The sequence below is a fragment of the Tupaia chinensis genome, unplaced genomic scaffold, assembly GCF_000334495.1.
Source record: "Tupaia chinensis unplaced genomic scaffold, TupChi_1.0 Scaffold000115_1, whole genome shotgun sequence".
In the NCBI taxonomy this organism is placed as follows: domain Eukaryota; kingdom Metazoa; phylum Chordata; class Mammalia; order Scandentia; family Tupaiidae; genus Tupaia; species Tupaia belangeri.
This window is the reverse complement of record NW_006159579.1, coordinates 4,631,400-4,642,705: the sequence shown is the minus strand read 5'-3', so window position 1 is coordinate 4,642,705 and position 11,306 is coordinate 4,631,400. Positions and strand designations below refer to the sequence as shown.

Genomic DNA, 11,306 nt, shown 5'->3' with positions numbered 1-11,306 from the left:
CTGCTGGTCCCCACTTTTTTATTTTTTTAAAGAGAGATTTTTGCTATAGGGCACAAGTGCTCCCTAGAGACAAAGAGACAGAAAGCAAGAAATCACCCCCCAGGGGTTTGGCTATGCTGCAATCCCTTCTCCCCCATTCTCCTCTTGGGATTTTGGCCACGTACACACAACCACCTGGTGTGAGTTTCAAGCTGCCTGATCCGGGACTTGAACCCCAGCCCACTATGTGGGAGTCCAGTGATGTAATCATTATGCCATCTGCTGGTCCCAGCTTTAAGATAATCCCTTCCCTTTCCTACTGCACAATGAGCCCAAACTTTCAAGGCAAAAGCCTTGAGCAGAGGTCCTAGCTGCTATCTCAGGAAGGGCCGTCAGATAGCAACAGGGCTCCCGTGTGGGCAGCTGGTGCTCACTGCTGGAAAGGAAGGAAGCTGGCTTTTCCAGGCACTTCTCAGTCCTGTCAGGAAAGGTGTAAGGATCAATGTAAAAACACCCTGGTCATTTGGGTTACAGCATTTCCCAACTAAGACTGCATACTACTGGGTTATAAGAGTCATGCCACATTCTCGCGTAGAAAAATACATCATGCCTTTTCCAATGACCTAACATACACCCAAGGGTCCCACCACCCTAGAAGTATTAGAACAAGCTTCCAATCAGGTCTCTGTTCCTATTACCATTCTCTTTATTCCAAAACAGATTAAGTACAGATTTCAACAGTTCAAACGCCACATCTGGGTAAGGTGGGGAGATTCACAGCGTCTTGCTAGGACAAGAAATGGACTATCTCAGGTCACAGGTATCTGCTCTGTGGTGGGGAAACTGAAAAACAAGCAAAAGTATAACCACAATCTCAGCATTTTTCTTTTTAAATAAAGTGTTTTTTTTTTCTTTTTTCTTTTTTTTCCCCCACACTCAATTGTTCTTGACTCTTTCTTGACATTCATTTCGATTTTCAGATTTTCCATCCTTCTTCTGGAACTAATGTGCTGTTCTGAAAGAAAATGGAGACAAACACAGTATTATTAGAGGTTTTGATTCATTGTTACAGCTCCTAACTGGTGACAACAGAGAGACCAAGGTCCTCTCCCATTATAAGAGCCCACTGACAAGGGAGTAATTGTTAATCTATTGATTCTATTAATTTATGCCCCATCTCATTTCACAAAAGAATGTGAAACAACTATTTCATAACTAACACTGATGACAACTTAAAAACAAAAAAAAGGAACAAGCTTGATGATAACTTAAGTAAGAAAGTGAAGATACAAGATGTGGTAATTCCAGGCACACCTCTCACTGTGCAAGGCCAAAAAGAGTGTAGATTTCAACAGATGAACAGAGGAAAGATAAAGAATGCTCATCATCCATCTCCCAGACTCCAGATCTGCCAACCGTCATGTGGCCCTCATACAGCTTAGAAGACAACTCCTATTCAGTCCAGAAACCTGTACATTACATCCCTGCCATGTGGCCATGTTCTTGCCAACAGAGACTCAACATCTAAACCTAAAACAATGATTCTCAGCTCACAAGAACATTTTAAAGGGATTAAAACCCTTTATCTTTCTTCTTTCACCCCAGCTGCCTTTCCCAAGACTTTAAGAAGTGATGGGGAAACACAAAAAGTGAAAATGACTAAGACACACTGCGACCAGAGGGTGACAGTAGCCAGTGACTGATTCAGGCAGGCTCCAGCAAGCAGCAGCTGGGTGCAGACACACAAGCCCTCCTTCAGCAGGCAGCTACCCCAGTGGTGAGGACTCGGGTGATGGCAACGCTGTCTTGCAGAATGGCAGGTTCCAAGCCAATTAAACAGTTCCAAGAGACATGCACAGGCATGGAACGAGCTGATCCAGAGGGCCTGATTCCTGCCAATGTTCAGAGGTTGCTAGGCACACTAAAACTTATGTGTTTAGAAATAATCATGCAGAAAGGATGGCGAGAGTAGGAAATATGAATAGCTGAAGGGTAGTAGCCCACAACTCTCACTCTTGGCTAATAAATCATGCCATACATTACGCCTGCTTAAACTAACATCTGTCCTCAGATGGAGCACTCTTAGCTATCTGGAGCATTCCTTTAAATACTAGGCCCCAACCTCAGGAAGTCCCAAACCTCCAAGAGATCAAGTGACTTTCCTCTCCCACAACCAATGTGATTTTGGGATAACAAGTAGCGTAAACTATTTAAAAATCAAGGAAAAAGAGACCGGTAGGTGGCGTGATGGCTAAGGGCACTGGACTCCCACATGGTCAACCATGGTTCGTGTCCTAGACCTGGAGTCTGACTTTCTTACCCCCCACCCCCGGTCTTTCTCTGGTCAAGTCAAAATAAATAAATAATTCTTTTTTTAAAAAATCAAGGAAAAAAAATCACAGAAATATTTAAAAATATTAGAAAACTCAACATTTATCAGAAAGGACTAGTTTTAAAAGCAAATTTCAGACAGAGTAAGTATAAAACCAAATGGGGAATGGCCAGGGAATGGGGGTGGGAGAAGCAACATGGGAGAACTTCTGGGAGCGTGGAAGTAGCCTCTATCTACGCTGAGGCTGTGGTCACATAACTATTTAAGTTTTTCGAGTTTCACAGAATTATATACTAAAAAGGGGTGAATATTGCTGTATACAAATTACACCTCAAACCTAAAATACCAAAACCAAAACAAATCGCATGGCAATGCCAGAGCTGAGTAGCTACGATGTAGACCATGAAGCTTGCAAAGTCTAAACTTCTATCTGGCTCTTCACAGGAAATTTTTGCCGACAAACGCAGCTCCTTTCTGTGCTGAAAACTGGGTGATTTAGCTTTTGCTCACACATTAGTGAAAAAGTTCTAAATTCCATGCTTTTGTTGTTCTCTACTACTTCAGAGGATTAAAAATTAGAGGGACCAGCAGTTGATGTAATAATGGCTATGTCCATGGACTCCCATGTAGTCGACCACGGTTCGAGTCCTGGACCCGGTGGCTTAAACTCATGCTGGGCGTGTGTGCATGTGTGCCCAAGATCCCGAGAGGAGAATGGAGGAGAAAGGATTGTGGCGTGACCAGCCCCCCACTCCCAGGGGGTGATTTTTCGCTATCTGTCTTTCTGTCTCTCTCTGTCCTTCTGGTAAGCGCATGTACCTTAGAGCAAAAACCTCTCCCACCCAAAAAAAAAAAAAATTAGATGCCTTAGGGGGCCAGCAGGAGGTGTAGTGGTTGGGGGCATTAGACTCCCACATGGCCAACTGTGGTCCAAGTCCTGAACCTGGTGGCTTGCTTTCTCTCTCTCTCACTCTGTCCTCTGGTTAAGTTAAGATAAATAAATAAATAAAGTTAAATAAAATAATTCTTAAAAAAAAAAAAAAGATGCCTTAGTTGCTTTGGCAGGGAAAGCCATTTCTAAGGCAAAGGGTAAGAGGGAACAGGACTTGAAAATTCAAATACCTCCATGCATTTTTGTTGGTCCCGGGCAGGCTGAATCTAGCCCTGCCCCGCCCCACCCCATTTAGGGAACACAGCCATGCCCACTTATTTACACCATCCATGGCTGCCTTCTCAGGGCAGTGCTAGAGCCCAGTAGCTACAATGGGGACCATAGAGCCACAGAGTCTGAAAGTCCCCCTTGCTGGTTAAAGGAAACCATTGCCAACCTGGTCTAGAATAATAGACTGACAAGGCATCAGACACTCTGTCTCCTTCCCTCCCTTTCCTGTGCTTCCACTTTCTTCCCCATTTTAGGACTAGCACCTGGAAGGAGGATGAGTGAGCTTTCACTTAACATTTCAGTCCCAAACAGAGCAGCCCTAAGCCATACCTGAGCTGTAGGAATGTGGATTCTGATGCCGGCTATGATCTGTGGCCGTGGGTCCTTCATAACTTAAGAGTCTCACCAACCCACACTGTTTGGCCCAACTAGAGATTACTGTTACACAAAGGCCTAAAAACAATGACAGGGTGTGCCAGGATTTGCCATAGGACCATCGTTTAATGGATTTCAATGTTCTGAATGGGATTCCTTTAAGAAGTCCAGGGTTGGACTTGTCTTACCCTCAACTCTGCTCTCCTGTAATAGGCAGGGGCTGTTGTCTCCAAGTAAGTATCCCACAGGGTATAAAGGAAGTCTTATCTGGCCAAAGCCACGCCCAAATTGCTCTGCTGCAAAGTTACCCCCCCAGCTGGGCTAAGACTTCAGTCCAGTCACAACCTTATCCAGCAAGTTGGAAAATGGCCTCAGAAATCAGCTGTGGCTTAGAGGGCTGGGGAGGAGCAAGGCAGCCGGAAACTAAATAGAACAACTGACATGCACGAGGTAGGCAAGATGGGAAGGGACCCTGCTTCTGGGATGAGTCGCCCTTCATCTTTACCGTAGTGTCCTATATTTTGCCAATCTACTGCTCTGCTCTGCAGCGATCCTGCCAAAGGAAAGAGGGTTTGAGAATCAAGAAAGGACAGTGAGAGAAGAAATAAGCTGAGGAAGGAAATGGCAAACACCCAACCAGAGCTTCCATTAGAGTCACAGATGTCCCCAGGGCAGAGTTCATTCTTGGACTCCCAGAGAAGGCAACAGAAAAGTCAGCCTTAATTTACCCTTTTGAAATGGGATGTACTGAAGGGTAGGGAGTGAGGAGCGGGATCTTTGTGGGATTCTGATGTTGAAAACCATGGTCTTTCTCCTTAGAGAGTGCATATAACTTTAGGATTCCAGATTAGAAACTCCTGGTAAGCATGATCTAAGTCGAATGATTTCTATCCCTCTCCCCACCTGGATTTTCTGGTCTGGGTGGTCAACTTCCAGAAAAGAGAACTTAGCAGAGCATAGCCTTTTGGCTCCCTGGAGGCCCACCCTGGTTGTTGACGGAGAGCAGGACTCTGCTTTGAAAAAAAAAGCTGAGTCCCAGCTCTTTTTCACCTGTAATGCCAAATAAGGCTGCTGGAGGGGTAGAAAAAGGAGCCAGTTGCCACTGCTGGTGCTAAGGGAAGCTCTGGTGGGAGCCGGGTTACCACAGGGAAGCTAGGGAGCATATCTGCGCCAAGTCTCCAGGTGAGGCAGTTCGGGAAGCTCACGATGGAGACTTGGGTGGAGATGAGGGTCCGCTTCTCCCACCCGGTTAAGGTCTCCCTGTGAAAGCCTCTCTCTGCTCTGCACAACCTAACTGGCAGCCATGCTGGACGGCACACCACTGAGTTACATTCTTTCAGCAAAAGTCCTAAAGAGGAGAAAGCAGGGCACGTCTGAAAATGATTTCTTCAAAGGTGAGAGCAGTTCTGACCTTTTCTTATTGGCCTTTACACGGCTGAAATCACCCTGGTTCTAATAAAGTCGAATCAATAAGACACACCAATGTGACATTTAAATTTGCCTCCAATTCAGTCTGTAAAGTCAAGCTGCCAGCAAGCTGCCATCACGTGGCATCTGACCATTTGTGTGACTCGAGGGTTGTCTGGTTCCCGGGGCAGTGGTAATGGCTGCTGAGTAGACCTCCCTGCTGAGAGCCTCGCAAACCCGCAGGTGGCCTGGCAGCATCTGTGCAGAGAACGTGGTCTCAGGCTTAGAGGAAAAGCCCTGGGAGCTGACAGAGGCTGTGAGGAGGGATTCTCGGAGCACAGGAGAAATGCAGGAGAGTATTCTGAGGCAGCAGAGAAGACAAACTTTTACACAACTAGCAAACTGATAGTCTTCTAGCACATATCTGAATCCATTTTAATCTTCATAAAGCAATTATTTTCCTTCCTCATTCTAATGTATAGGAGGACATAAATTATTGTGGCTTTAATACACTTGAAGCTGAGCACTAGGCCTGTTTCTGACTTAAAAGTTCTCATGACTGCTGTACTGGGCTGGACTGAGGTGTCAGACTGGCTCCTAAGGACAGATTTTGACACATACCCTTGTTCAGAGCTAGGACAGCAGAGCCGAGGCAAATACTTCCAATCCTACGGGAGATCCCCGGCCCATCCCAGCCTCACCTCTTGACTGCCTGCTGGGCCAGCATCCGATTACCAGCCAGAAACGTCACACTGCCCAAGATCGCCAGGTACTTCAGGGTCTGGAACATGTTGAGCTGAGTCCAGTAGACATACATGAGCCCCAGCATAGCTACAGGAAGAGGTGTCATGGAATCCAATTAGACCAAACAGTGACAATACCCTGGGGTGAGTTAGAAGCAGTAACTGCTACATCACGGAAAGGTCTATATTTCTAGACCAGCTTGTTTTACTGTTTTGCCTGATGCCAGAAAGTAGACAGCTCAATCCACGAGGACTTCAAAAAGCTCATGGAAAAATGGAATTAAAGTACAAGTTTATTTTGGTGCAAAAAAATTTTGAAATCCATGAATAGTTTACTCATAAATTACATTTTCCATGAAGTTTCTGAGGACCCCCTCATACATTTGCAGCCCAGCCTTGGCTACCAGGAAACCCAGAGGCAAAGTCAGACTTTTACCTATTAATAGTACACGTTCCTCCTCGCATCTATTTCTCTGCTTCTGTAATGCAGGTTTTGTTTGCATTTTGTTGAAAACTTTACTGTCAGGTTATATTTGGGATTCATTTTATTTTTCAAATTCTTAATAAAATTATGTAGGCTATAAATAAGTAAATAATTTCCTTATAAAACAAAACAAAACAAAAAAAACAAGAATAATTTGTTTGCCGTTAAGAGGGGAGCAAGGGGCACTGAGGAGGAAGGTTTAATGACAAAGGCTCAGAGCTGGGCACTGACAGGTCTGGTCCAGGCTCTGTCCTTACCAGTCACCTAACTTCTGAGCCTAAATTCCCTCACCTGTCAAACGAGATAGTCATTCCTGCCTCAGTCACCCCCATCAGGGTTGTGATGAGAATCAAATGAGGAAACACACACAAAGAACACATTGGCAAGAAACGTCATGGTGCTAAACAAATTTATATTCAGGATTCGTTCTCAGTCTGACCTGGGAGAGCCATCAGTCAAATCTCGGAACTGAGCTGGGGAGAAAGGTCACCCTGTCAAATCTGCCCAGGAGGATGACGGATGAACTATGGCAGGGGTTCTTAACCATTTCTGAGGTCGCGGACCACTGTAATAATCTGATAGAAGTCACAGACTGTTGTCTTTTTCCAGAAAAACATACAAACATATGCCTAGAATTAAGGGATTTATCAACCTACAGACTTTCTACAGAATTTGGATACTATGGACATACAATGACTGCTGAAAAAGGCAAAGAAATAAAAATATTGAAGTCTCAGTGAAATGCAAGGCATTGATCCAACAGTGTCAAAAGTCTCGGAAATGCTTAACTGACTTGTGAATTTACTGTCTTGTTATGTTTAGGTTGTTTAGGTCCTAAGTTCTCAAGAGAACAATGCAGGGCAGCATGTCTGACTATGGAAGAGACTGTTTTCTATTACTGTCCAGACAGAGCCGCCAGCAAATGTGAAGATCGATACGGTGGGGAAAGATAACCTTTGGAAACTGCATTAATGCTCTTCATCCAGGAAGATGGCTCAATGTAAAGATACGATAAGTGAGTAATCTCTGGAAATGAAGAGGGCTATTAAATGAGGGTAAATGGCCTGCCAACAGCAGCCTAGCACAATGAAGCCCAATATAATGACATCTGTTCTAAGCTGATGGACCAAACAGGTTTATCATCGTATTAACTACCCTACAGGCCAGGAGGAAGAGGGAAATGTTATGCTATTAAGTCATTATAGTTAATAGGTTGTGGGTCTACTTAACAGTGCTTCTGCGTGGGCAGGCTAAATGTCAGAGGAGGTTAAATGGAATTAGCAGCCCAGGGCACTTACCAGCATGTCCCAGGTGAAAGATAATCGTGCTAGGAGCAAAAGTGAAGTTGGAGACATTGGCACCAATCCGGATCCACTAAACAACAGGGTGAAATAAATTAAAAAGACATTAGAACTTGAAAGGGAGGCAATACATGCCATGCCAATGCTAATCCAATGAACTGCCTGAAGGGTTTAGAAGTTCATGCGCAATGGAAGGACAGGGAATTTTTCCAAGTGACAACTACCCTATTATAAGCCTTCAGGAAAAACTGTCCCCCTTTTTCTTTAGAAAGGCATCTTAGTACCTGCTCTCAAATGTGCTTGGGTAACTCAAACCTGAACATCATTTTTAATGATAGCAAGCCCTTGTACTTTAAAGCAGGATGAAGCTGAAAGGTCAGAAACTGCATTTATGATGAAGAAACTGACACCCCGCTAAGTTCTCCAAGAACCGGTACAACAAACCCACTGGTGGCTGGAAGCATTGCTACGTGTTCTGCACCTTTTGAATTCTGATCACTCAAATATAGGAACAGGTGCCCATACCCTAAGTCTGGTTTCTGAAAGCTTGGAGCATGTCTTCTAGATTTAGATTAACCAATAATCCTTGTATTAAAATCAATGAATTCATTAGGAACATGGTCAACTTTCCAAAAGTAATAGCTACTAATTTTGTTTCTTCAAAATTCTGTAAGAATATGTATCTATGTTTACAGTTTTAAGAGATGGGCCAGCCAGTGGCATGGTGGTTAAGGCAGCCAGATCTCACATGAGCAGTATGTAGTTGAGGTCCCGGGCCAGCAACTTGAAAAACACACCAGACACATGTGCATGTGTGCCTGATATCCTCAGAGGAGAATGGAGAAGGGACTGCAGTGTGGCCATTTCCCTGGGTGAGGGAGGAGCAGAGGAAGGGTGCTTTTCCGTTCCCACCGTATGCCCAGTCTCTCTCTGGCTAGCACACTACACCTTTATAACAAATTAAAACAAAAGAGAGTGAGAAACAAAACAAGCCAAGGTAAAAGCATCTTTCCTCAACACATCCTCACCTCTGAAGTGACCAACACTGTATTTACATACTGTCTTTAGAAACTGTTTACACAGAGAACGACACTAAACATAAGTCCCACCTCTTGCCTTCTTCACTCATTAATATAATACACCTTGGCAATCTTGTCTTAGCAGCGTTCTACTTGCTTTTCCATTCATAGTTGCTTTAATGAGGACTCCAGGTTGTTTCCATTTTACACTCCACACAGGGCTGAAATGGCCCCTCTACTGTATTTTTGTAGTTATCAGCATTGGCTTTTGCTTTTTTTCTTTTTTTCTTTTCATGGGCAAACATAACTATTTATTATTATTAGTTATTTTTCTTGGCTTTTGCTTTTTCCACATTTGAGCTCATCAGAACACTTTCAGATGATGGAGCATCACTGTCCATACACTTTGATCACCTCAGGGGCTACTAGGTCTTTTCTCATGCCCCCTAATTAATAAATCAGTTTCTTCGGCCGCTTCAGTTACTTGGGAATTTGGGTTATTCTACAATTTTTGGACTATCAGCTTAGGTCACAGCTGCTGGTCCCCTCTGGAGCTGCGCTGAGGGAGAGACACAAAGCCTCCTTTGGAACGGCCACATCTGCTGAGTCTGGCGCCAGACACACACTGCCCATGCTAATTACAGCTACTCACCAGGGCAAAGAGCAGGAGCAAGGGAGAGAGGATCAGGGCAGTGAATGTATTGGACACCACCGTGGGGGGCCTCTTCTCGGGCTCGCGGAACAGGTGCTGCCAAAAGGAGACACAGCAAGACGACTTCAGAATGTGCCCTTCCCAGCAAGGACTACCACATAAACCAGGGACAAAAATGTCAATGACAGTCACACAAAGGAAGTGCCTCCCTGTGGCTAAATCGTCTTGGTAACAAGTGGCCACTTGGCTTTTTGCCTCTTCTCAACGCTGGCTTCTAATCTCAGAGGTCTCCCTTCCAAAGACACCACGTCAGTCCCAGCTCCTTGCTTGCCTAACACTTTTTTCCCTCGAAGACTCAATGTCAACAAGAGGCTGGAGAATACAAGCCATCAGGTGACATGCAGCTAATGGCAGAGGGTGCCAAGTACGAGGATGGCTTGGGTGATGCACTGAGGCAGGATTCTAGACGTCATATCACTCTGGGTTTCTAGAGTGGCATGGTCACTGATTAACGGTAACCTCATCAGAGCGGAGTTAGCCTGTGGTCTGGTGGTTATCTGAGCTGGATCCCATGTAAGCCAACTGTGCAGTAGAATCTGGACTCGGTGGCCTGAGAAACACTCTGGGCACATGTGTGTGGGTACCCAAGATCCCAAAAGAAGGGCGAAATGGAGAAGAGATTTTGGTGTGACCACTTCCATGGGAGATGCTTTCTCACTTTCTCTCTCTCTCCCCATCCTCCCTCTAGCAAGCACATGTGCCCTCTGGCAGAATTTAAAAAACAGTAATGAAAATGAACAGAGCCTCACTATAGATGGTTCCAACCCTAACTCAGCCTTCACCCCTCTAGCCACAGCTCTGAAGAAGCCCTGAACAAACTTTCTCACTCAAATTTCCAGAGTTAAAACTGAAGACATGGTGAGCAATCCTGATATTTCTGTTTTGATTTTCCCCTGAGTAATTCAACATGAATTTTTTTCTCTGGGAGGCTCACCTAGATACTGTAACCTTAAAAGAAGCCTCTATTTAAGCCCAAACTAATGTTTGGTCATATGGCCAGGGACAAGCCACTTAACCACTCTTTGTCTTAGCTTCAAAAAAAAAACAAAAACAAAAAACTGAAGGTGTGGAAGGCAATGTTCACCCTACCAGGCTCGTAAGCACCAAATGAAATGAGGCATTTGACTCTGACGTGCAGGTAGTAACACACGCACACTGAACGTTTAAAGATTCTCCAGTGTATAAACTGTGACTTCTTTGCTTGGCAATGCCCAGCCAACCCTACTCATAAGGAGGTAGCCCCACCTGAGGTTCCTGTTCCTAAGCTATCACCTCAGCTCCCCTTTGCTGCCACTAAGGGAGAATTCCTAACATTGTCCACAGTGGCTGCTGCCGCCTAATCTACCCCACAAATGAGCTAGCCCCGTCATCCTTAGCTCTACCTTCTACTATTTAACTGTATCTTACATTCTTAGGCAGTGCTATGTCAGTATTAAGAGGAGTTTCAAAAAGAATCCTATTACTCTACCCTTTGGACCCCTGTCCTTTTTTTATAGTGAAATGAGAATAATCATTTAGAACATTTCAGCATTAATTCACATGTAGGTTTCCATGTTTAAACGATATAATCATGTCTCAGGGTTATAAACGTCTACCGGATGGATCTACCTCAATTTCCTTAGTCAGTACCAGACTGATTACCGTTTATTTTGTAAAGGGTTTCTAAAGCATTTCAAGGCCTTTCTTTCCTTCTCCCTTCTCTATTTGGATCTTTATAACACTCCTGCGGGCTAGGCAGGGCTTGCTTATATTTGTGTGCAAGGAAGGTGAGTACTGAAAGAATTCTCCTTAG

The 11,306-nt window shown here is 44.5% G+C and overlaps 1 protein-coding gene across 2 annotated transcripts in view; it reads right to left on the bottom strand.

Moving 5' to 3' along the window:
• Positions 1 to 661: 661 nt before the first annotated feature.
• The window catches only part of RPN2 (ribophorin II), a 63,479-nt gene continuing 52,834 nt past the window's right edge, over positions 662 to 11,306 (bottom strand). Inside the window, exons 14-18 of one of the 2 annotated variants that reach the window (XM_006144105.2) lie at positions 9,455 to 9,550; positions 7,781 to 7,856; positions 5,957 to 6,086; positions 4,354 to 4,401; positions 662 to 994 (exon numbers count right to left, since the gene is read on the bottom strand). In XM_006144105.2, the coding sequence (XP_006144167.1) occupies positions 982 to 994; positions 4,354 to 4,401; positions 5,957 to 6,086; positions 7,781 to 7,856; positions 9,455 to 9,550 (363 nt within the window). In that variant the 3' untranslated portion in view covers positions 662 to 981. The remainder of the gene's footprint in view (positions 995 to 4,353; positions 4,402 to 5,956; positions 6,087 to 7,780; positions 7,857 to 9,454; positions 9,551 to 11,306) is intronic. The other variant, XM_006144106.2, reaches the window with a different exon arrangement.